The sequence below is a fragment of the Barbatula barbatula genome (genome assembly GCF_947034865.1).
Source record: "Barbatula barbatula genome assembly, chromosome: 7".
In the NCBI taxonomy this organism is placed as follows: domain Eukaryota; kingdom Metazoa; phylum Chordata; class Actinopteri; order Cypriniformes; family Nemacheilidae; genus Barbatula; species Barbatula barbatula.
In genome coordinates this window covers 16,860,612-16,885,227 of record NC_136770.1, presented here as the reverse complement: position 1 = coordinate 16,885,227, position 24,616 = coordinate 16,860,612, and the positions used below count along the sequence as shown (strand labels likewise).

Below are 24,616 nucleotides of genomic sequence, written 5' to 3'. Positions count from 1 at the left end.
ACACACTGAATTGAAACAAGAGGAGATTACTCTTACATAAACTAACACTGCCAATGAAGCTTACGTTCTTTGCTTCCCAACACCTACTATAAACGCAAGAATGACAGCACTCAGTATTGTTTTAACCCCAACATTGGCATTCATCCCAGCTTTTAACTAGTGATTATGATGTACACATTCCAGCCATCTCAGACAGCACATTCTGTCTCACAACTACGCTAGTGACGCAAAGTGCTAAACTATTACGTAATGTAACAAAACATCTGCAAGGTCTGATTTGCTATGTAGTCTAAATAGAGGTATGGTGATGTTTGCTAAGACGCTAAAATGCAAAACCCCCAAAAATGACCAGATACAAGGTTTGTGACGAGACACTTTTCCCACAAGACAGGGTTCACGAGAACGAGACTTTAGACAAAATAATATTGTACTTTATGAAACGCATTATAAAATCAACTTGGTTAATGTATTGTATTATGCAGCAATAAACAATATGTTAGCTTTATCAATTTGCTACAAGGGCACTGCAATTTTCTATAGCAAATACTGTATTACACAACAGTATTCTTTCATCTCAGTGTTCATGTTAACGTTACTTTTATTTTGACAGGTCCTCTGGAAGATGCTTAAGTGTTTGACGATAGCTTCACTCAAACAACAAAATAATAAATCAAATAAACTCTCAGAACAACCCTGGAGATTAAGTTTGCGTATATATCCACACGAGGCGTTTCAGGCAGGTCTGGCGGAGCATTCGCTTTTAGATAGAATGAATCTTTTTGCAGTTTTACTTGTCTAAAACATGCATGGGCAAGTTATAACACACCAAAGTCACATAAAAACACGTATTCGCGCCATATCACCCCTCTAGTATAACATGGTTAAGCATGGGTTGTAATCTCAAAGAATTTAAATAATTACACAGGAAGTGCAAAGTCAAGGAACAAGGACGTCTTCTACAGAGCAGCTTTAATCTGGTCCACCAGTTCAAACAATGTGTGCAGACTAGCCATATGATGCAACTGCGAGAGTTGCCCATTTTGAGAAAGCCCTGATAACGACAGACTGAAAGCTTGTATGCAAGAAAAGCTAGGAGGAGATGACAGAAGAGCAGAAACAACAGGGACATAAATATGAATATCTGTAAAAATATTCATTTCATAATATGCTAAAATATTCATTTTTTTAAGGAGGCATATTTATTTCAGAGAAATATTCCAACAGTGTTACTTAAGAGAGCAGTAAAACCTTGAAGGAAGACTAGGATGCCTCAGAAAACAAAAAATGAATTTGAATACCTATTAGCCTAAAAGATTAACTTTGACCAGAACTAGTTTTGCTTATGAAAAAATTGATCAGCACAATTGTGCATTAAACTGCTCAGAGTAATAACTTCATGCTGTAATACAACGAGATCACCTCTGGATGTTTTTCCAACTATTTCCACCCCTGCAAACCCAATTAAAAGGTAAATGATGAGTCACAATATCATAGCTTGCATGTTTAGATATTTATTACTACATTTATTATTAACGGCGTGAGGCCGGTGATGCGAGGGATAATGAGTGAAAGCTGCTCGTTGCACCGGTCTCGCATCTCTCACAGAGGAGCTCCGGAAGCATAAAAGGCCGAGCGACGGGAGGGTACGACGAGAGAGGACCAGGCCTGGACTTTATGTTTTTTTTATTCTGTTTGTGTGGCCGGCAGTCGACCGTGAGGGAGCCCGCAGGCTGGCATGTCAACTACACCACCAGCATGACATAGGCATTGTTTATTGATATTACAAGTAATAACTTGATCTACTAAACCAGTTCTAATGACGAGTAGTGATCTGTGAAGCCAGAGGACATTTGACCAGTTGGGTTTGTTTATTTATTTATTAATCCCTTTTGACACGCTCAAACTTTTGCAGAACAGAGAGGTGCTTTGTAATGTATTTTTGACTAGTCTGTGCTACACGACTAGAGACGATTATAGTCAGAGGAATAATCACGGTTGCACGATTATAACGATTATTATACATTCTTCAAATCAAAATGTTTCCTGGCCCTGCGTACATTTTTACTTGTCCTACCACAAAAAAGTAGTAAATAAATGATATTGTATATTTGTTTGTTTTTTTCTCTGTTTTCTTAATAAATAAGGTTATAATACCATAAAACTATTAGCCTAACTCAGCCATTTCATATAGTCAAACAAAGTGTATCAGTAAGTAATACAATTAGTACAAATTATAAGCAAATATAATAAAACAAACACACAAAAGAAATTATGAGTGTTTTTAAGGTGTTAAGTTGGTCTATCTGTGGTTATTACTGAATATAGGAGTTAAATATAAATTAACACTTCATAGTCTTCACAGTAAAAGTATAATGTATATATATCAGCATTTCCCATACAACACATTTACTTGGACGGTACACAAAACACAAATCACTTGCTGCCCTCCATCGGCACTTCGCCCAGTGCCATGACATCATGTGCAAACAACCTATTATACAGCAAATGTCCAGACACCTGTGCATTGTATATGAAAGACATGTTGCAAAAGAAAGTGAAATCCTTCACTGACTCATTAAGTCCACAGAAGCAAAATCCCAGTTATATATTTACCCCATCATAAAGCCTATGAAGTTAATGTATAATCTAAATGTTCCCTAATAAATAAAACGGTACTATTCATGTATGTCATCCGAGGATGCTCTCAATACTTCAAATAACTTCAATGATGGACCAATAAGCTGAATATTTTATAACCCCACAAACTAACTGGTGAGAATGTGGCACCTACTTTTAACAAGACGGACGCAACAAACAGAACTTACTACAGCAATGTCGAGAGGCACATAGTAGAATGCTGCCTTCTTTTTGCTCTTGTTTCAGCATAAAGGTTAAGCATGAAGCCAACATGCCAAAAGGGAATTAATCTTAAGAAACATCAACAACATGTTGTAACCCATTTTCCATTATCTAACCAAGTGCGGTTGTCTTACCATACAAGGAGTATGAATTTACGGTAACAACAACCCCTTGAACAGTGAGACTTTCGGTTACCACTTAATCTACTGCATTGTATTTACAGCATTACTGGAAATGATATCAATATATAATTCTTTGTCATTTTCACATTTGACAGTCAATAAGAATATTCAAAGGCTCACTTCACAGATTTACTGTACTTACACCTCATCATTAAATTCTATGCTGTAATTAAATGCAAGAGACATAAACAACATTCAGCATGTAAGCTAAATATACAAAATGTGTATACATAAAACACAAGACACAAAACTCAAGTGTCCACTCTGATTTCTTGAGGGATGTATAGTTATGCTTACCAGTTCAAGAAAAGAAAGAAAGAAAGAAAGAAAGAAAGAAAGAAAGAAAGAAAGAAAGAAAGAAAGAAAGAAAGAAAGAAAGAAAGAAAGAAAGAAAGAAAGAAAGCTCAACAAAGTAGAAGTCCTGCCTTTATATCATGAGTGGATGATCTAGATTATGAAAGGTTCAATGTTCACATCAACCAATACCCACCGTGTCTAGACAAAAGGCGACCGGCACGATGCGACACGACATGACATTAGAACCCATTATAATTTTAAATGTTGTCCACACTGGATGCTGCACATGTCGCATCCGGTGTAGACACGGAACTGTATTTCTATAGGGGAAAACAGAGTACGTACAATATTGGCATGTACATCAATATGAACGATCACCTACCTCTTCTTTTCCTTCGGTGCTGCTGTCTTGCTGCTCAGGTGTACAGAGCTTCCTTTTGTTTTTGCTCTCGGTTCTCTTCATACTGCTGGATGTGGACTGACGAAACACGATTACTATATCGAACTGGTGCTCAGTGCGTCTAGATGTCGAAACGAATCTTGCTCCGACACATAGTGAGCAAACCTCTCATCAACTTTGATCCACGAAGACAAAGACAGAATCAATGAGGTGCGCAGGTTCGCCCTTCCGACTCCGGGTTTGAATGTTGCTCTCTGAACTATTAATTTACAATATGCGTTGCCATTAGAGCACTGGTGTTTTCTTTTTTCTTTAAGTCCTATTTCACGTATATGGTTCTCTGTAAACTATGCTGTGTAAGCGCGCCAAGGCTGCCGGCGGAACTCCTCCAAAATCCGCTAGCCTGCTAGCTGTTTGTTGATAAAGTTGAACAACATCCGCAAAATAAACTGCTTTGTTGTTTAACAAAAATAAAGGGACTGTTCAAAAATCTCAAGTAAATAAACTCGCCGCGTTCGTGTCTGTCAAAATGAGGCACTGACTCCTCTGGTTATCACGTCAGGTCAACATAACACTGAATAATGCAGCATTTCCAACGTGCTTGGTTGAGGCTGAAGTCAGCCAGTGGATTTTCACTTCTCTGGCAACTAATGCATAATCATTCCGCGGTTGTTTTAGAAATACCGAAAACAAAGACCTACAAAATGACAAACTTTTTATTCAGTCAACTGAGGAGATACACCGACCTGAACACAGCGCGCGAGCTCAACTGTTCATCATGTTTCGTGAGTCAGGTCTAGTGCGCGACCTCTGTTTTGACACGGATGGTTTCATACGCATTTCTCCTTGAGTCCCAGACTCCCGCGTCTTTAAACATCAGTCCGACCGGTCCAAAAGATTGCTCAGTAGCGATTGTATTAGCTAATAATCATAACCGGTACATGTCGTCGCGATGTGGAAGTGTAGTAGCTTCCTGAAGCGCGGATTGAGAGAACGGTCATGTCTTCGTCCCAGTATCCTGATCCGAGTTCACTCTTTACGAGCGGAACCTGTACGGTTGAGTCTTGCGCATAAACCTGAGCACTGATCTGAGAACGTTTCTCCCCTCATGTTACATGGCGAGGGAAAATCGAGGCTCTTGGTGAATACGACTTTACTGTGTCTTTGCTGCCATCTGCTGACACGAATGTGATAATATTGGAATTTAGAACATCTTGCCTCGGTTTCCTAGACAAGGCTTAAAACTAGTCCCAGACTAAAATGGATTTTGAGTCTTAACTGAAAATAACTTTCCCTTGACATTTCTTAAAATATACCAGTTCCATTATTTTGTCTCAATATGCACATCAGTAATTCGTTTCTCTAAGGCATTTTAATAAAAGCGACTTAAATGGCCTAAATTAACAAGGCATAGTCCTGTCTTAAGCCTTGTCTATGAAACCGGGCCCTTATGTAATAGAATATTAAGCTCCGGTGAGCAAAAAATGCTTAAAAATGTGTTCAGTATATCATTGTAGTTATTTTTAAGTGTAGGCTCTATGGATAGATAGACAAGATGACAAGTTTTCCATGTTTGTTTAAATGCAAATCAAAATGTAAGGGTTTGCAGTACTGAATTATGAACCGGTGGATTTAGTTCAAAAGTAACATTTTAAAAATAGACAAGGGACATCTAAAAAGAAAATATATTTGACTATAGCACAGACCAATGCTACATGGTTTTGCTCTAATATCATTAAAAAGAGATAATACAATATAATAATTTCACATAATTGACATTCAGGAATCAACAAATGTTGTGAATAGTAAGTTAACTTTTTCATTGGTGAAATCTTGACAGTCATCAGATAACTTAACTTTTAAGACTGTGTCTGTGTCAATGTATTTTATAATAATGCAAGGCCAGTGATCAAAGCAAAAATGTGAAATGTATGAGGTATAACAGTGCCATAGTAATTGCTTAAATTTCACTACTTTTCAATAATAAACTAAATGTTGTTTTCAATAGGGAAAATTGCATACATTAAGACAGAAAATCAGTCAACATCGTAATCAGGTCAAACTATTTAATATTTACATGTTTGGACTGTACAATATATTGTGCCATTGATACCCGTCAGTTTACTCTTCTTCACTCATTCATCTTCTTATATCCAAACATGCTACAAAAATGTATCAATCAATTATCAGTATAATACCTTTTCTCCGGATAAAACTGCTTAATAACAATAGTACCCACCAAGGACAAAAATGCTACAACTGTGAGGATTGTCCTCAATGCTTTAAACCAGCTGGGGTATGTTGGCAGGAGTGACAGGTCATAATGCAATGCTATCCCAAGCCCCATTGTCACAATGATAGCAGACTGTGTAATATCATGGCTAAAAAGGAGCGATACCCAAGCAATAAGTGGGGGGACCACACTGTTTGCTAAATTAAGCCAGTCGAGTTTTGCTGGACTCCCAGCCGGCAAGGCAAAGCCCCAGCGTGTTCCTCCGAGAAAGGAAACAATGGAGGCTCCGTATGCGACTTGAGCAAATGCAACTTCAGGAAGATAGACCTCTGAAACAGCCATAAGAAGAGGAGCTGATACAAAAGGTATAAGACCAGCTAATCCGAGATAGAGGGCTGGCTTGGGAGCTTTCTTTATGTCTCTCATGTCATAACGAATCAGGTCAAGTTCTTTTGGTGGGCTCTCTTCCTGTGGCCGTTTCTTTAATCTTTGTGCAGACCAGTGAAATGACTGGGGTCCCAGAACAGCACTTGCAACAGGTCTTGGGCACAGCTGTCCATATAAACCTCTAATAAACAGTGGTAAAGGGTGAGTGGTCCGATGCCCTATACTTGAAAACTTCTTAGACACCTGCAAAAGGCCACTCCACTGCCTTGTCTGTTAACCAGGAGAGAGAATAAGCCAATAAATACAATTGTCTCTTGCTGATAATAACCATAAAGCACAGAACATTGTATTTAGTATTTAAAAAAAGTATTTAGGTATATTTGAAATTGATCATTTAAACAAAACTGAAATGTGATTTAATTAACATCACCCCTTTACAACAGTGTGGCAACGTGTTTAACTCACCTTAGATTTACCAAAGACATTTCGTCCTATTATACTTGCCAACATTGTACCTGCAAAATATAGGAAATATTAAATTCTTAGCATCGCAGCGATGTATTAAAAGTGAATGACAGGTTCAAGCGGTAACGTTAAGCAGAAATCACGAGCAGCTGTCGACCCACCGCTAGCAGGTAGGCTAGTACATGTATTACATTATTCATATTTTAGTAACAATATCGTTACGTGTGAGATACTATCATTACGCATTTTAGAACCATACCTCTATTGTCGTAAAATAAAATTGGGATTATTAATCAGGAGAAGGTCATAACTACTCGTATAGCAATGTGAAGTCACACACATAACAAGACGAAAATGGCCGTAAACTAGAAATAAAAGTCTTGCGGAAGTTGTAATAAAAGTCCTTCATGGAGCTATTATATAATATATGGTAGAATGTCTAGTTACAGTACGCTTTGGGTGATTTGAGTCTCCTGCGACTTGAGTGTTTAGAATAACTACAAGATATACTATATTTTATACAATAAATATTTTGCGTGTGTATTTAAAGGCAATACTGAATACATAACACAAGAAAAAGGAAGACAATGATCAGAGGAATACAGATGAAACAGGAGAGGATCTGGTGGCACGGAAGTAGCTTTCATCTTATGCAGAAAGTTGCATATGTATATAAATGTGTAGTTATATGTAAATTATATGTTATCATTTTGTGTCATTCGTTATACTATGGTTAAACACTTTTACTGCCCAAATATGTACAGGAAAATGTATATTGTAAATGTTTATTGTGTAAATATGTACAGGAAAATGTCTATTGTACATTTTTTGTTGCTTATAATCTAAAATTCTGTCTGTCTCATATCTGTCATACTGCAATGTTGGTCGGAACTGCACCCAAGTTTTTCACCTACTGTTGCACTTGTGTATATGGTTGAGTGACAATAAAGGGATTTGATATTATGTTGTCTGAACAGCACACTGAATGTTGTGGGTGTGGGGGGTCTAGCATTTGTCATATGGCTTGACACCTGACATGACTCATACTAACGTTATCTGGCAAGCTATATTCACAGCTCTAAATCAATTTGTTGTGTTGTGTTCCTGAAGTAGTGACCCAAGAGCCACTACAATTTTTCTGGTCATCTGTCCTGCCAGTTTTCAGAAACTTTCTCTGCAGTCAGCATGTAGCAACCTGTGGCAAAGGCTGTGGTTATACTGCACACAAAGGATTCATGGCTAAATAAAAAATATATATATAATATGAGCCAAAACTATTACAACTGGTTTAAAATAGCATTGTATATAAATTGTCTATTCAGTCACCTATGTAGGCCTACCCTGCCTGTGGCCCAAATGCTGGGAGGGGCTCCAGTCCAAGCGGTGTCATAAAAAGTATTTATAGCAAAATAATATAAAATAAATATATACACAGGATTATAGAGTGGTAAACTATAAACATTATTATTAGCAAGAAATGTTGGCCGTAAGTAGTACTTTAGTAACTTGTTTCATTATCATATAGACAACACTGTTAAACGTTTAGATGCCAATTTTATCAATGCATGCAATATTTAGGGCAAAACGAAATTTGTCTGTTTTTGCATTTTACGTTTGCTAATGGCAGTCAAATTCAATCAGACAACGTGGACTCGTGGGATTCCTCCGGTGACTATGCGACGAATTTGCATTAAAGGAGGTACCCAGTCTACAACGCCTGCTCGCGTCCTCTTTACCAACGATCCATTCCTTATAGTTAACAAAGATTGATATTAACTTCAAAATTCGGCGCTCTGCTGGTTTCAAGCTTTTTGCCGAGTCCAATAGTCTGGCTCGAGCTTTGGCAAATGACTGTTATGACGCGTCCAAGCAGGTCGCTCTGCTCTGCGATCGATTAGCTCGTCTTTGCAGGAGTAGACAGGAACAAGCTAGATGGATTGGCAAAGTCGGACCGAGCGTGATTAAAAAACAACCAAAAGACATATTCTGAAATACGACAACCTCTAAACTGTCAAATTGACTTGACAAGCGGTGCATCGTTGTCTTTGATTAATTTATTGGGATAGACAAAGGATCAAAAAGGTAGGTCTACATCGAGTTGTTTATTCGATGGTTTGGTGCCGAGAGGGAGCCATTTTACAACACTTTATTTCTGCTCGGAGTGCTATCGTAGCTTAGCTCGCGCCGTGGCTAAAACAACACGCATACTCTCACAACAAGAGGCAAGACTTATTATATTTGACCGTCAATAAGCAATGCAAACGTCGAATGACGACCGAAAGTCTCGTTAGTCTTAAAATATCAGATTTGACCAACTAGTGTGTGGGGTTAGGCTTTATACACACTTTGAATGGCCTAGTCTGCTAACTGTCGTGCTAGCGAGTGTTCTGTAAGTAGACATACAAACGTTAGTTTACTGTTATCTTTTTTCAACTTCTGTAAGCTATAGAACTTTTGGGTGAATGTATAAAATGTTAGCTTGCTATTATCACAAAAACCATGAAAGTTTTTTCTAGTTGGTATCGTGCAGCTAACTCCTGCTAATTCTAAACCTGCCTTCAGCTTTCATTTAGTTTAGATACTACTGTAACTGTTTTTGCATTATAGAAATAGCTTGGTTTCGATTAATGTAATGTTAGATATTTGATGGCCGTGCGCATACGTGTTTCACTTTAAATATATTGACAAAGGGATGAATAGTCATGTTAGGCATTAAGATAAACCGCAGGTACTGATAAGGATTCTAGTCTAGGTCGATTTGGTTAGCTGAGTTGTTGGCTTGCTTGGCTAATTCATGTATGGCCCTGTTATTTAAATTCACCAAGGGCTTTGTCTGAAAAATCTATTAAGATTTCGAACTATACAACGTTGTGGTCTTTCAATAAGCGCATATGATGCCTAAACTTACAGATAGGCGGTCTTCAATGTCACTTTCAGATTTTGCTTGAGTTTGAGGGAAGTTTGTACATTTTTATCCTGCCTAGACATTTTCCTTACTTCATGGCAATGAACATTTTAAAGAAGGAAAGCAAGCTCACGAGTTTGATGGATTATTGCATATATTTTTTTATAAAGTAGTTCGTACAGTTTTGTATGCCGTGATATCAGATGCTGTGCTGTCAAACTTCGTTTTTCAAGAAGACCTTATAGCAATATGTATGGATTGGGTATAGACTGGTTTTGCTGTTGACTTTAATTCGGTTATTCTGCATGACATTTATATATGCATGAATTTAAATATTTTTAATATATTCATTTTATAATGCAAGGTTATTAAAACTGCATGTGTAATAAAGAACTGAACATTTTTATTTCAAATAGTTAAATGGATAAAGCTATTTTGGCCGCAGAACACTGCCTGATGTCATGTAATTTACACATTTGCCTTAAGAAATGAAGATGTTGTCTACACTAGTGTGTTTTAAGTTGAAGTTTTCGTTTTCAAAACACTCTTCGTCCATAACTAGCGTTTCCCAAACGCTGCCCATCCACACTGAAACGACTGAAAATGCTTACATCCATGTACTGCGCATGTGTAAAAGCATAAAGACATGTCAGTTTGTGTCATTTCTGGCGTTTATTTACTGTCGGCCTTATGTCGTGGCATTGTGGAGCAAAAACACAGTTTTCTAAATTGCAGGACAGTGAGGTAACTTAGAGATGTTGCTGCCAGTAACACAAGACTATAAACCTGCAAAAGTGAAACTAAACTTGCGCTCCGCTGGCAAACAATAACTGCGAGTAATTAAATATTTAGTCTCTTAAAATGCAATCTGAAGTATTAATGAACTGACATTAATGCTATCAAATGGGATTTGCCGCATCTCAGTACGGACGAAAGGCCAAAACAGAGAGAAAGACATGCGTTTTCAAACAAATGTTAGCCAAAGCATTGGTTTTATCCATGCTGTATGTGATGATTATCCCATAAAAATAAATTAAATGTGTGTCAATACTGGTTGTTCTGTTTTACAGAGTTGGTCTGCAGATTAATCGTGAAGATCTGGAGGAGGAACGACCTGGATTGGATTTCTTCTCTGACTGGAGAAATTTCACAAGACCTGAGATCTCCCATCATGCAATAATACTAGCTGGAGTACATCTGTTGTTTCCACATTGAATGTTCAAGGTTTGCTTACACCTGGACACTTTGGTTTGTTTTCATTGGCTGTTGAATCACCAATGTACGGTACACCGTGTTTATCGACACCTTTGTGAAGAATCTGTGCAACTTGTCAGCACGTTATTCCTCTGTGGAACTCCCTTCTAATTTGATGAACTGGGGGATCAGAAGTGTGGTTTGGAATCAAATCATATTTACTTTACGATTTTCTAGTTGCCTGACGTGAAATCGGTTCAGCATCCATTGATCAGTCATGAAGGGAAAGAATTAAAGATGTCAAGTTTTTCCTTCAATGTTCTTTTCACTGAATCATCCAAAGTATGAGCTGTTGAAGGCTAGATCAATTCCCATGACTTCATAACATAAAGCACTCTTAGCTATTGTGATGTGACAAATCAGCCCCCACCCCTTTTTGCCCCAACGTACCACCTCGACTGTTTTGATGAGGTGAACGTACTTCGATCAACACTTTCCGCATAAGAGCTTTGTGTGGTACAGCCCCACTTTCATTTTTGTCACTGTGCGTGTCTTCATCTGAAAATGAGTTCGTAAAGGGGCTCCTGAGTGTCAGAGCAGGCACGGCGTGCTGCTTCCACAAATCCCCAGAATAAGACACTTGTTGAGCCAAGACTCAAACGGACAGAGTCTAAATATTTTGGATTCTTTCATTTGTATTCAGTCGACCTGAATGCAATCTGCCATCGACAGTGAACTAAGGGTGTGCTGGAGAGGCACTCGGGCATTACTGATCAAACACATTTACTATTCCACAACCGCACGCCATTCACATTGATTTCTTCCATCATCGTACGATTTCACCTTGCACGGGAATAAGACGACAGAGCGTGTGACAGCTGCAAGAGTTTCACTTCCTCCCCCTTACTGCACCATCCTGGAAACTGGAGTTTGCCTGTGGCAGGAGCTGCTGGTATCCTGAGGCTGCGGAGCCTGTGAAAGTGCATTAGTTGGGCCCTCTACACAAACACAGCTGAGAACAGGGCCATCGAACTACAGAGCCTTTGTCTCTGGGGTAAGAAACCACATTTTGTTTAGTTTTGTGAATATAATTTAACCAGTTTATTGAAACTGTTAGTCTTTGTTTAAGTGCTGGTTTAGTTGAATTGGTAACACTTCAACGAGCAAGTACGTGGAATTTAATGCAATGTTTTTAATTTCAAAGTATGTCAGGTAGTAGGGAAATTTCATGTTTTACATGCTTAAAAAAAAGAGAATGTCTTACAGATCCTGTTATATAAAGGGATGACTGTTCAATTCAATTTTATTTATATAGCGCTTTTCACAATTTGCATTGTTCCAAAGCAGCTTTACAGGGGAAAATTAGAAAAACACAAAAAATGTAAAACACAGTACATGAATAGTTTGACTGTGAGCCATTCGTTGGTTTATTTCCTTAAAGTGTGGTCCATTGTAATATTGTTCATCTCTGTGAGAATCCCAACACAGCAACAACCAGTTATGCAGCGGCATCCTCAGTTTTACAGACTAACGTAACAGTTTGAAAACTGTTAATATATTTAGCCCTTCAGAAAGCACACACTTCATCTATTAAAATGTTGGAGATAAGAGATTATGGAGATGTTTGATTTGTTGTTGCTTTATTTTAAAGTTCAGGCCATGAGGTTTGATGCCTCCATCCACTGACGGGAGACACTGGACCTAAATGGCGCAGCATGACTTTGTTCCTGCCTGGCTTAATTTCTCCACGCCTCAGCCCGCCAAGGTATTGCAACTGACTTTGCATTCACTTTGTGCCTTTTTTTTTATTCAGGACGGCGCGACTCAAAGCCTGTTCTTATTTCTCTTGAGTTCAAAGCCTAATCATTATTTTCTAAAATAAACTTTGTAAAGCTGCCTGCAAGGGCTAAATGCAGCTGATGGATGTTTAATTTGTGCGATTTAGTCCCCTGCTGCCCCCGTTGAAAAGCATGGAGAGCACTTTCCCCGCGGCGACGGCCGGCCGGGAGTAAACCGTCGAAGACACAACTCCTCCGATGGCTTTTTCAACAATGACCCGCTCCGAGCCCCTGGAGGTAGATGAAACCTTTGCATATTGAGTTGAGATGTGCTTTTTATTTGCTCGGTGTGACAGTTGTGTTTGTTCTCTCTTTAGGTGATGGGTGGCAGCAGCCGTCTCTGTTGAGGCACGACTCTGTAGATTCTGGTGTCGCCAAGGGGAGTCAGGGGGGATTAGGTGGCGGACCTGGATGGAAGGAGACCCCCAGCTGGCATGGGGCACAGAGGGGCCAGGAGGCTCCTCACCACCACCATGCCCGGCACATCAAACGCGGTGGGGGCGAAAGGGACAGGCAAGGGGTTCACCGCCAGCGAAATGGAAACTTTCATGCACGCAAAGGTGGCCCGTATCAGGAGAGATACTCTGATGAGGAGCGTAATGACGACAAGCTCAAGTTTGTCGATGAGGATTTTGTAAGTAGCGTTAGTAGTGAGTAGCTTGCTTCCCATGTGTGATCACACCCCTGCTAGGCATGAATTAAATGTTTGTGTATTTAGAGAGGTATGATTTATGAACTGACTGCATACTGAGTTGTTTTCTGTGTGGCATTTTCAAATTTCAGCCCTCCTTGAATCCAGAGACAACTGGAAAGCCAGCAAGTCAGGCTCGTGCCATCGGGACTCCAGCAGGAGTATGGGGTAAGGCAGCTTTCATTCATGTACTGTCTTTGTTTCAGATACATGTTGTTATTGGTCTGGTTTGCATTTAAATGCTTTTTATCAAAGTTACTGGAATCCTTTGTGTAAAACAGTTATGCACAAGTTTGCATGAATCCTGTTTATTTTCTGTAATCACTACCTGTAAAAGAGTGTGACATGCATTGCACACTAATGTTAGTGTCTGCCTCTGTTACAGAGAACCCTCCTAGTGCTAAGCAGGCCATGTCTAAGATGCTGGTCATTAAGAAAATGTCTAAGGAGGACCCCAGTGCTGCATTCTCTGCTGGCTTTGCCAGTGCCGGCCCTCTACCTGCCAATGGCTCTAAAGTCCCCATCCCTGGTCCCAGTGTCTACAAGAATCTGGTGCCCAAAACTGCCACTGCCCCCAGCAAGGTACATTTTGAGCTAGTGGACCTGAAAATAGTAGTTGTGTGATGTTTTGTTCCTCCTGACGTCTTCCTAAGAGGGTGACTTTGTATACACTAGTAAAATCATACCTTTAAATAAAACATTTGTGCTTTTTTGTAGTCTGGCCCATGGAAACCCAATGGAAGGGAAACTAAAGTGGGTTTGCATTACTCTGGGCGGGATTCGGCCTTCACAAGCCCTGTTTCTGTGACCAAACCTCTGACGCCTGTCAGTGCACCTGCCCATGGCACTTCTAAAGAGGTATAGAGTTGTGGGCACAAGTACTTAATCACATTTGAATAAATATGATTGATGTAAGGCAGCAATGTCACACTAATAGTTCAGCTTGACATTTTTGTAATTGATTAAAGTGGCTGTAACTCAGACAGTTTCTGCATATGAAATGTTAATCTTGAGTACTAGAGTAGTATCGTACGATTAAAATATCAGAAGAGTCTTTAGTTTAATCACATTTATAGAAGATGTTTATTTAGAATATTTAGTGTGATTATTTCCTAAAACATACGATGCATGCGGGGGGGAACAAAGACATATGACTCAGTTTCACTTACCGCGTTCGGTTCGTGTCTGGCTTCCTTTACCATATCTATCAGTTTCAAACGATCTCCAAATCCAATTTCGGAACACATTTACAAACAATAGTGTGCCTGTGGACTATTTCTAATTACAATCAAAAGAATCCGGAATTAACCGTTACTTGGCACAACTTGCCTCTCCAGTATTTTCAATTTAGACTGCTAGACCAAGCTCAGTCGCTAGATGTCAATGTACCATACTGTTTGTTTAAATGCGACCGAACTACAGGACCCATTTAAAAAATTGTTTATTTAATAAAATGAACATTCAACAAATTTTACTTTTATACAGTAAAATTATAATACGAATGAATATTTTAAAAATAAAATGGTTATATTATTAGACACTAGCCAAACACAAACCGGAAGTTTAATGGGGGTCAGGCGCATGCGCGTCCGATGAAACTGTCTATAACATTCATCACCCACATGCAGTGAACCAACAAACACAGCTGAACTTCACGAACGTAGTTTAAGTGAAAGTGACCTGTGCGCATGTTCCTTCTCCCGCTCTCCTTAGTTTACGCGTAGGTGTGCTTTTCCAGGAGAATAGTCCAATAAGGGACTAAGAAAAGTTGTTACGAAACTGATTTCGACAAGTTGACCATGTTAAGCATGAAAAGCAGGCATGTTAAACATTGTAAATTAGTCAGAATGCATGAAAAACCGTTGCATCCCCCCCTTTAAATAATTGACTAGAAATTCCTTAGTTTTACTTTAATTGGCCATTTACAGAACAAACCAATTTATGAAAAACTTGTTATAAATGTCGGACTTAGTTATTTCCTTGTTGGCACTTTTGTCATGTTTATTTTCTAAAGATTATAAACAATCAATGTGATATCTCAAAACCAGTGTGGTTTTGTTACTTTTGTAGCTACCCTCCAGCACCACCCCTCCAATAGACATCACCCCCTCACGGCTAAAGCTGATGCGGCGCAGCACAGACCGTAAAAGTGAGTTCCTACGGGGACTAAAGGACGAGAGGAACGGGGATCTGAGTGGCTGCCATAGCCCCGGAGCTCCAGCAGAGGTGTGGGTGAACTCGGCTTTGAGCTGACTGAGCTTTTGAGTCTTATGACAGTCAATGAAGAAATCTTAGTGTACTTAAGATCTAAGTGTACTTAACTGTGTTATTTTGAGACACTGTGAATAGAAGTAACAAAGACTATATTTTTAGTATGTGAAATACACACTTTTTAAGTACACAAATGTGTAATTTGTATGGTTGTAATTACAGCGAAAAAGAAATTTCAGGTACACCACAAAAATTTCAGGTGTGAAACTATGTTTATTTTGTTTTGGATCAAGTGATGTGTACTATAAGAAGTTCCAGTGCTTTCAATCTTGTTTTTTTGGTTTTGCTTCAGATTCAGTTTTTGTTTGCTGAAGCCTTTTTTTTGTGTTGGTTATCCTCATGTTTAGGGAGAGGCGAGCACTCCTGAACCAAAAGAATTTGGAGAGAGTCATGAGAACGGCATCTCCCACTCTCTCAGTGACTCCGACACAGAGCACTTGTCCAGTTCTCTGGAGGCTGAACACAGGTCAGAGTCAACACATTCCAGCCCGTTCTATACCATCAGAAACATACAAGCTATCTTTAAACCACATACACATCCTCTGTGACAGGTTGCTGAAGGCCATGGGTTGGCAGGAATTCCCAGAAAACGATGACTTCCAGCCCCTCACCGAAGATGAACTCAAAGAGTTTCAAGCTAAAACTGAGCAGGTTTTTGTCGATCAATGGAAATTGTTTCGCTTTTGAGAGCGGAGGCTTGTTGTAAAGGTAATTTCGTCCAACACTGACCGTACGTTTGTTTTCATGTCAGATGAAGAAGATTGGTTTGGGACGTAACGGTGTGCTCCCGAAGCCACGTGGTGGGACCCTGCTGAACTGGAGGACCACTCCTAACCCTGACCTGGAAGAGGGCTCCGAGTCTGAGACGAGCAGTAGTAGCCAAACCTCCGATGATGATGATACCTAATGTGGCTTTAAACACCCCTCCCCCATATCCGATTCTCTCTCTTAAATTCTTCCCTCCATCACATCCATGTATTTCAAGCTGAAAGAGAAAATAATCTTTTCATGGACTAGGAACATTGGTCATATCTCAGCTGGAGAGTAAAAGGCATTCACTTGTCACTTCATAGGCAGTGTCTTTCTGTTTGATTTCCTCCTCTGTTTCCTTATCTGCATTTTTAGAAATGTCAAAGAAAGCCACACACCCTTCCACCAGATGTTTTTTTTGTTTTGCTTGGGAAAAAAAGACTAATTCATATAACACCAATTATAACCGCGATTTAACATGAAATATGACATCATGTTCTCTGAGATGGCTTCGACACCTTTCTAAACGTATTTTCTTCCTTTCCGCGAAAACAATTCGTAGCATTAAGATGAAACAATCATTGTGAGCCACTGACTGCGACGTTTCTACCAGTCCCTCAGAAATGAACTCGAGCCAGCCGCACGTAGCTGCAGCACGGAAGAACTTAAGCAACATTCAGTGGACTGTCATGTGTGGTCTGGCAGCTAGAACATCAGTCCATTTCTGGCTCCGGTTCCACCAAACTCTGCTGATTTTCACTCTGCAATGTCAAAATCTTACTAATATTCCTGATTTCATCTGTCTGCCAAGTTCACATGTGAGCGTACCTTAAAGGATGTTTAAAGGTTAGATTTGCAACCTAGAGTTTGTCAGGAGCTGGCTTTTGAATAAAGGTAACGTTTGGATGGAAGGGTCTTATGTTTTGTTAAGTTCTGGAGAGTTTCAATGCACAGAGGTTGGGTTCTGTTTAGAAAATGAATCATAAACCGACTATCTCCTTTCTTACCCTTATGTGGTGTCAACGTTTTTTCTGGAACATTTAAAGCGGCTTGATTTAAAACATAGAAATCCTGAACATTTCAGAGTTGCTCTATAAGCGTTCTTATGCTTATTAATGCTGAGGCAATCATTTTCCAAAGCTTCACAGTCATTGCATGTAGATGATAAATGGGATATACAATAAATAAAAAACCTTCGCCGCAAAACCCTGATCAAATCTAACCAATGGAATAGAAAGGCATTAAACATTATTGGGCTTATGTAATGTTTACAATGCTGGAATTGATCCAAGCAAGCAATGGTTTGTAATTACTGTGAACTTTGAACGATTCAGTGAGATGGCTTGCACGCTTTGTTCTGCTATGTTGTTCTTTACACAGTTCATTTGAGGTTACATCTGGATGCTCAGTTCTATCCCTGCTGCTGGCAGTAAAGTAGAGAGCCTTCTTCGTTCAAGTTCTTTATTTCATGAGGGACTGCTGGTTTAAATTGTGCATCTCCTTTTTTTTTGTACCTTGTTTTTGCTGATAGGGTATAAAAATGGCTTCATCACAGATTTAAGTTTCTTTTTTAATTTTGGTACAGCTGTAAAAATTCCCACATTAATAGTTTTTTTCTTCTTTTGTTTGCATTATATTGTTTCTGCAGCCTTGATATTCAGGGTGGATTGTAAAAAATATAAGAATAAAAAATTGTGAGTTTTGGAAGATTATTTTGATAACATTATTTACAGATTTGAAAAGAGAAAAAGTTGACGTGTATGGTTTTATCTGTGAGATGGGCAGACGTAAATAAATGCGTCAAAATGAAAAGATCAGAGAAATAATTGTAATAAATATTTTGCATCCGTTTGCCAATCATGTCCTGCCTTTCGTATTCTGCTAAGAAATATTTCACACATACATAAATAGCATAAAAAATGTAGGGCTGGATTTCTCTTGCTTGATCCCCACCCTTTCTTTCCACTCCCCTTTTCCATGGTGATTGTTACCAACAAACAAATCTCATCAGTCAACCAATGCAGTTCATTCTTACCAGGCAGCCAACCCAACAAGTTTTCTATATTTCTGTAAATCAGTTCGGTTTTTAAGAATTAGGAAGGAAAATTATTGTTCAGTGGAAAGATGGAAAGCCTAAGGGAATTCATTTGTGACATTTGTAAGATGGCATTTCATTCTGTTGGACTTCTAAATAAACACAAGGCCAGATTTTGCATCGGCACAGACTTAAAATATCCAGTAGCTCTACAGAGAGGACGAATGGAACACATTGAAATAGAGCAAGCATCCATGAAGACGATGCATCCCACAAGGGCAAGGACACCTGATTTTATCATTGTAAGTAGCTTAATTATTAAATCATTTGGAACCTTGCATTTGAACATATGTCGTGTATTATAAAATAAAATATGTTTTGAATGAAATATGGTATGGTGTTTTATATTGTTTCATGTGTAGTTATGTGCTGATACCGTTTACTGTTTAAGGCAATGTTCTATTAAGTCAACGATCGTGACTTACACATGTTGCCCTCCCTCAGAAATAGCTATTTACTTGCTTAGATCAATGGCACCATAATAAATATCAAGAAATGTAACATTTTAATAATGCAGTATCAGTCATGTCCATAACACCAATGGTTTTGAAAAAAAACCAACCACCCGTTAAAGTATCTAACCTTTCCAAATAAGCTAAAGGAACACCAAAAGTAAATTCCTTGTTGTTGGTTCGAAGTAATAACGCCTGTGCATATCTTCCATTGGCCAACTGAAGGATCAGATGAACCAGCCGGTGGATCAGAAAGCAAGTCCACCAGCTAAATCACAAGACCGCCTGTTAGAAAATAATACTTTAAGCAAACTCACCGAAGAGGTACGGGACCACATGCAGTCATATAATGGACTTCATAAGTGGACTTATACTTCATGTGAACCTTTGATTTCAGTTTCAAAAACTGAGGATTTCTATTGAAGAAAGCCTGACCAGAAGACAAACCGAGGTCAGTTTCACTTCATCCAACATGAATGCGATTCTGACATGTGCAAAATGTGTTTGTAATATGAATAGTGTGTTTTTATGTGTATTGCTCATTGTGTCTGTGAGAAACAGAGTTCATTTCAGCAGAGAGCTAATGAGGAGAAGGCTCAACAATTGTTGAAGAGTCATAAAAAGAGGTTGGCTGAGATCAGGGCATATAACCAGCAACTGGAGAAGGAGAGAGAGGGTGAGTTTCTCTGTTGGCAAGAAACAACGAACAATAATGTAAAATACATGCTGTCTTTAAAAGAACACATGCTAGCAATATTCACACGACAAGGGGAGTCAAAACGAAAGGTTGGGGGTCTAAAAATTACATAATAATTTTGCACAATACATTATATTTTTTATTTTTTAAATGAGTAATACGGTGGGTCAACTAAACCCGTGAACATTAACAAAGTCCCCGAAACACCATTCAAAGGTTCGGAGTTCCCTGGTCTTTAACTTTTCTATAGCAACTGTAATATCATGCTATGTGTTTGGTTGCTAGCTCATTTGGACAGGTTTGTGTCTATCTGTTTTTACTCTTATGTTGATCCAGAGATTGACCAGCGGCTTGCAGAGTTGGCAGGACGTGACAGAACGGCTCATCTAGAGGAAGTGCTGCATGAGCTGAGATATCAGGAACAGAAGAACGAGGAGGTCCTACATCAGATCAGCTCTCGCATCGACTCAAATAAAGGGTAAGAGGGTGAAAAAAGGTTTTCAAAGAATGTGCATATTTCATACATGTTTATTTTATAGACCCAGCCCAAGTGAAGTCCCTTCTAACCCACCAGTGGACATAAAGACGCAACATATCAATTTTGATCTGATCTCATCTGTGGAGGGACCCCTCTCTGCCCAGATCAGGTTTGTTTAGTGATACTGTAGCTTATAAATGAAAAATATAGCCAGTTGTCTGTGGATGGACTTTGAACACTTACACATGAATGTGTATTCGAAACAGAGCTTTGTGTCTTGCATACATGCAGTCAGGTGGTTCGGATCCAGAGTTTCTGGCCCACATGCATGACCTTCAGACTGAGGCTCTGACACTGGAGCAGACAAAACCTAAAGCTGATGACAGGGCAAAAGGAAGAGGTAAGTAGTATATTTAGTGTTGTGGCATATCACACTCAGAAATGTATGAACATCTTTTAATTGAACATTAAATATTACTCTGACAGCTTCTGTTGATAAGTTTCACTGAAACGGTTTCCAAACAATGTATAAAAAACTTCTTTTGTGAAATTTGCATTTGACACTTGGTTTAAAAGTTAATCATTTTTTATACGTTTAAAGTGTCTTAAATATGCAAATACTTTCAGGACCATTATACCCATTTATGGCCAATATTTCTTATTTCTTTTGTCTTTCCCGCAGGGAAGTCTCCTCACAGGTTGTTGGACCCTGAGCTTCTTGCTGTGGAGCAGGAGAACCAGAGACTTGAGGAGGAAATCTTCAGAATGCAGCTGGCCAGAGAGAGGCAGAAAGGTGGTTCTTTAATGTACACTTTAACAGGTGGACTTTAATATACACCGCTCAAAAAATAATAAAGGTAACACCCAAATCACACTACATTAGATCTCAATGAACAAAATATGCAGGTTAAATCTCTTCACTTACATACTTTGCATAACCTGCGGGAAAAACTATGTGACAATGGTAAATGAAAGCCAAAATTATAAACACATTCAAGGCATGAATTAATGGAAAAATTGAAATATTGGCTCATTCAACTTTTAAAGTTTTACCACAGTAACTCATAATGTTAGTCAGTAATGTGCATAGCCCTACGTGCCCATATGAACTCCCTGCAATGTCTGGGCGTACTCCTGATGAGATTGCACATGGTCTCTTGTGAAACGTCCTCTCAGACCTGGATCAGAGCTCCTGGGCAGTCTATGGTGCTACTTAATGGCTTTGGATTCGTGAGATCCCAGAGGTTCTCAACTGGATTTAGGTCTGGGGAACGTGAGGGGCCAGTCAATGTCATCAATGCCTTCATCATCCAGAAACAGCCTAGAGATTCTGGCCACATAAGGTCGGGTATTATCATGCACCAGGAGGGCTCTGCACTGCACCAGGATAAGATCTGACAATAGAGTTGAGGATTTCATCCCAATACTTCATAACACGTCTGTTAGACCCGCTAAGAATGGTCCTCCCCAGACCACCCTTGTTGTTGCCTCTCCAGTGTACCTGTTGTCACTTTTATTTGCACCAAAACAAGTGAAAATGGTTCACAATCACTTATGCTTGCTTACCGGGTTGGTTGATAGTCCTGAGGGTTAACCGACTTGCTGTTGAGCTGTGATGATCAGGTGTTCCCTTTATTTTTTTGAGCAGTGTATAATAAAGACTCCCTTCTTTGCAAAACGTCAGGAGAGAACCATCACAAACTCAGCATCCTCTTCCAAGCGACTGTATGACATTTGATGCCAAAATGAGTGCACATTTGATCTAGAAAATTTGACCAGCACAAAATGTATACCATCTGGCCGCCTTTAGTGTACTATTTTGTTTCTACTATATTTCAATTTCTGATCATTTAGATTAATTGTTTTTGCTTGGTATCTTTTTTTAAACCAGGGCTCAATGTTATCCAGAAGGACCACATTCATCATATGTCTAGCCTTCAAGCTGAGATCGTCTATCTTGAAAGAGAAATAGAGAAGGGCAGAGAGAGAAGGCCGCCTCCTACTCCTCCCACTTCACCTCTTTTTCCTCAATCCGCTCTGTCACTGACCACCCCTGCTCTTTCACTGGTGAGCTCCGACATGTGCAAACACTTTTGTCTTGTAAATTACATTTAAGGAATCATTTAGAATTCATCAGATCCCACACTGATGGAAGGTTCTGGAAAATCTCCTTTATCAATGCAGGATGAAAGTTTTAAGCAGTCTTCACCAATGGGTCACCATGTAATTGATCCAACGGAAACCTTTGGTCCTGCTCCGTATGATCCTGTGTAAGACAAACTCTAGATTTATTTTTGTTTTCCAATTTACAGCTATGTCATACTTATACACTGCGATAAGATGAATATCTAGCTATTGTCTGAATCTGTGTGTGTACAGGGCTGGCTTTGTGATCTTCTTTGACCTGGTAATAGGTATGGAAGCCACTATGAGAGCAGTGCGTTTGTTGGTGGGCTTATATTGTAATGACCAGAAGTTGGGACAGACCACCCCCATGCCACCTGTGCTATGCCTGCCATCCACCAAGAGTCCTGGAAACTTTGCCATACTGGCTGTTAAACAGCCTGTGCCAAGGTAGGGCTCAGACATAAAAGCATTGAATGTTTTATACACTGTATATTGTTTAGACTAGGATGTGTACATCTTAAGACTTCTGTTTTATACAGAATACAACCATCTTCAAACCTCTCTTTGGTCGTGGAGATCCAGGCCTCTGAAGGTCTTGATTTGTACAATCATGACAATGGGGGGTTTGTGACTCGAGGCTGGGCTAAGCTTGAGCTTTTTGACCAGCACAAACATTTTTACAGCGGTCATTGGAAACTTCCTTTTCGATCTCTACCAGTTCAAATATCTCTTACCCCAGCTCAGCTCAATTTTGTGCCTCAGGTCAGTATACATCTCTCATCAAGCCTTGAGCTGCCATTTGAGTCTCTCTAGACTTGGGTGTATCGTGTGTTTTAGATGATTGACATACCTTTAGATAATTCTGTTTCTTAATATGTTCTAACAGTTTCAAATGATATAATGCTCAGAATGATTTTCTTTTTAGATTGGTAACATAGAACTTTGTGTTCGGGTAGTAAATGTTTGTGACGAAGATGTACAGACCCTAGCAAAGGTTGACAACAACAACAATATTAGCCAATACAAGTACCCACCCATGGTATGCAACAATGAATCTTAAGTGTTACTTTAATTTTTAACAGATGGATGTTTAACCTCATAAAACATCAGCCTCGTAATTGTCTTTTTTAGGTGTCTTAAACACTCCTTCAATCCCAGCAACCCGTACAACACAGCAAACATTACAACCATCATCCAATCCAGTACCTCCATCACTGCCAAAGACAGATAATGTGGTTTCTCCTGCAATGAAATCCAATTAGAGCCTGAAATTAAATATTTGAACAATTATTTTGGAAAAATGTTCCTTTTCACAACTCTTATATCATGTTTATGAAAGCAAATGTTTTATTTGTGGTCTGTTTCTATTCAATTCTTATTGGTCTAGACATCAATGCACATACAAAACCCCCACAACTTCATATTAAAGTCTACAAAACGCATGGCAAGGAGAAAACTCAAGTCATTGGATTTGGAAACAAAGATGAAGTTCTCATATTTTACTCTGTGTCAAACAACAAAAAATCAAGTCAAGAATCTTGGTGCGATGCTGGAGTCAGACCTCAGTTTCAGTAGTCATGTTAAAGCGGTAACAAAATCAGGATACTACTCTCAAAAACATTGCAAGAATTTGATATTTTGTTTCCAATCAAGACTTGGAAACGTATTAATGCCTTCATTACCAGCAGGGTGGATTGCAATGGTCCTCTCACCGGCCTTCCAAAGAAAACCATTAGACCACTGCTGCCAGGATTCTCACTAGAACCAGAAAATACGAGCATACTGTATTACACCAGTCCTTAGATCCCTACTATGCCTTAGTTACTTTTAGGATGGATTTTTTGATCGTTTATAAATCACTAAACGGCCTAGGTCCAAAATACATTGCAGATATGTTCACTAAATATAAACCTAACATACCACTTGGATCATTAAGATAGTCAGTTAGATATATAAGGGTTCACTAAACAAGTGGAATCCGCTTTTATGCTGCTTATAGGTGAAATCAACTTCCAGAAGAGATCGGATGTCAACAACTAAATGTAGACTCAAAACTCCTCTTTTTAGCTGCACATTAACTGAACGCACTATATTTCATGTATAATCAGTTTATTCTAAACAGTTTTAATTACTTAAATTGACAAAGTTCCTTGTTGCGATTATTTTACTTTAATTACCATGGTGTATGAAATGTGCTAAACAAACCTGCCTTTCAAATGCAATCTGTTCAAATTAAAGTCTACAAATGCAATCTATGTCTAGTATTAAACCAAGCAAGAGCTCTGATCCATGGAT

General features: G+C 39.0%; 4 protein-coding genes across 4 annotated transcripts in view; 2 read left to right on the top strand and 2 right to left on the bottom strand.

The window, feature by feature from the left end:
- mast2 (microtubule associated serine/threonine kinase 2) overlaps window positions 1-4,814 on the bottom strand; it is a 108,124-nt gene extending 103,310 nt beyond the window's left edge. Inside the window, exon 1 of the mRNA XM_079460784.1 lies at window positions 3,721-4,814. Within this exon, the coding sequence (XP_079316910.1) occupies window positions 3,721-3,801 (81 nt within the window). The 5' untranslated portion in view covers window positions 3,802-4,814. The remainder of the gene's footprint in view (window positions 1-3,720) is intronic.
- A 977-nt stretch (window positions 4,815-5,791) lies between these two features.
- Window positions 5,792-7,165, bottom strand: tmem69 (transmembrane protein 69). Its single transcript, XM_079461359.1, has 3 exons — window positions 7,083-7,165; window positions 6,824-6,873; window positions 5,792-6,628 (listed from the first exon to the last, which is right to left on the bottom strand). The coding sequence occupies exons 2-3, from the start codon at window positions 6,866-6,868 to the stop codon at window positions 5,918-5,920; spliced, it is 756 nt and encodes a 251-aa protein (XP_079317485.1). The 5' UTR covers window positions 6,869-6,873; window positions 7,083-7,165; the 3' UTR covers window positions 5,792-5,917.
- A 1,314-nt stretch (window positions 7,166-8,479) lies between these two features.
- gpbp1l1 (GC-rich promoter binding protein 1-like 1) lies at window positions 8,480-18,892 on the top strand. Its single transcript, XM_079461281.1, has 12 exons — window positions 8,480-8,905; window positions 10,799-11,976; window positions 12,574-12,687; window positions 12,868-12,997; window positions 13,078-13,394; window positions 13,544-13,619; window positions 13,837-14,033; window positions 14,169-14,309; window positions 15,522-15,677; window positions 16,070-16,188; window positions 16,274-16,373; window positions 16,474-18,892. Exons 3-12 carry the CDS (start codon window positions 12,628-12,630, stop codon window positions 16,627-16,629), a joined length of 1,452 nt encoding a protein of 483 aa, XP_079317407.1. The 5' UTR covers window positions 8,480-8,905; window positions 10,799-11,976; window positions 12,574-12,627; the 3' UTR covers window positions 16,630-18,892.
- On the top strand, window positions 18,597-23,461 carry ccdc17 (coiled-coil domain containing 17; the record flags this gene model as incomplete). The annotated part of the gene is made up of 14 exons (XM_079461029.1): window positions 18,597-18,809; window positions 19,245-19,343; window positions 19,417-19,470; window positions 19,566-19,695; window positions 20,053-20,194; window positions 20,256-20,363; window positions 20,461-20,594; window positions 20,877-20,987; window positions 22,086-22,261; window positions 22,379-22,464; window positions 22,574-22,768; window positions 22,861-23,083; window positions 23,247-23,360; window positions 23,453-23,461. The coding sequence occupies 14 exons, from the start codon at window positions 18,597-18,599 to the stop codon at window positions 23,459-23,461; spliced, it is 1,794 nt and encodes a 597-aa protein (XP_079317155.1).
- Between the last annotated feature and the right edge of the window lie 1,155 nt (window positions 23,462-24,616).

What these genes read in the sequence shown, in the direction of transcription:
- tmem69 (XM_079461359.1), bottom strand. Translation starts at nt 6,868, where the DNA reads ATGTTGGCAAGTATAATAGGACGAAATGTCTTTGGTAAATCTAAG. An exon ending in ATGTCTTTGGTAAATCTAAG is followed by an intron (nt 6,629 to 6,823) that starts GTGAGTTAAACA and finishes CCTGGTTAACAG; the next exon opens with ACAAGGCAGTGGAGTGGCCT.
- gpbp1l1 (XM_079461281.1), top strand. Translation starts at nt 12,628, where the DNA reads ATGGCGCAGCATGACTTTGTTCCTGCCTGGCTTAATTTCTCCACGCCT. An exon ending in GACTCCAGCAGGAGTATGGG is followed by an intron (nt 13,620 to 13,836) that starts GTAAGGCAGCTT and finishes CCTCTGTTACAG; the next exon opens with AGAACCCTCCTAGTGCTAAG. An exon ending in CCCATGGCACTTCTAAAGAG is followed by an intron (nt 14,310 to 15,521) that starts GTATAGAGTTGT and finishes TTACTTTTGTAG; the next exon opens with CTACCCTCCAGCACCACCCC.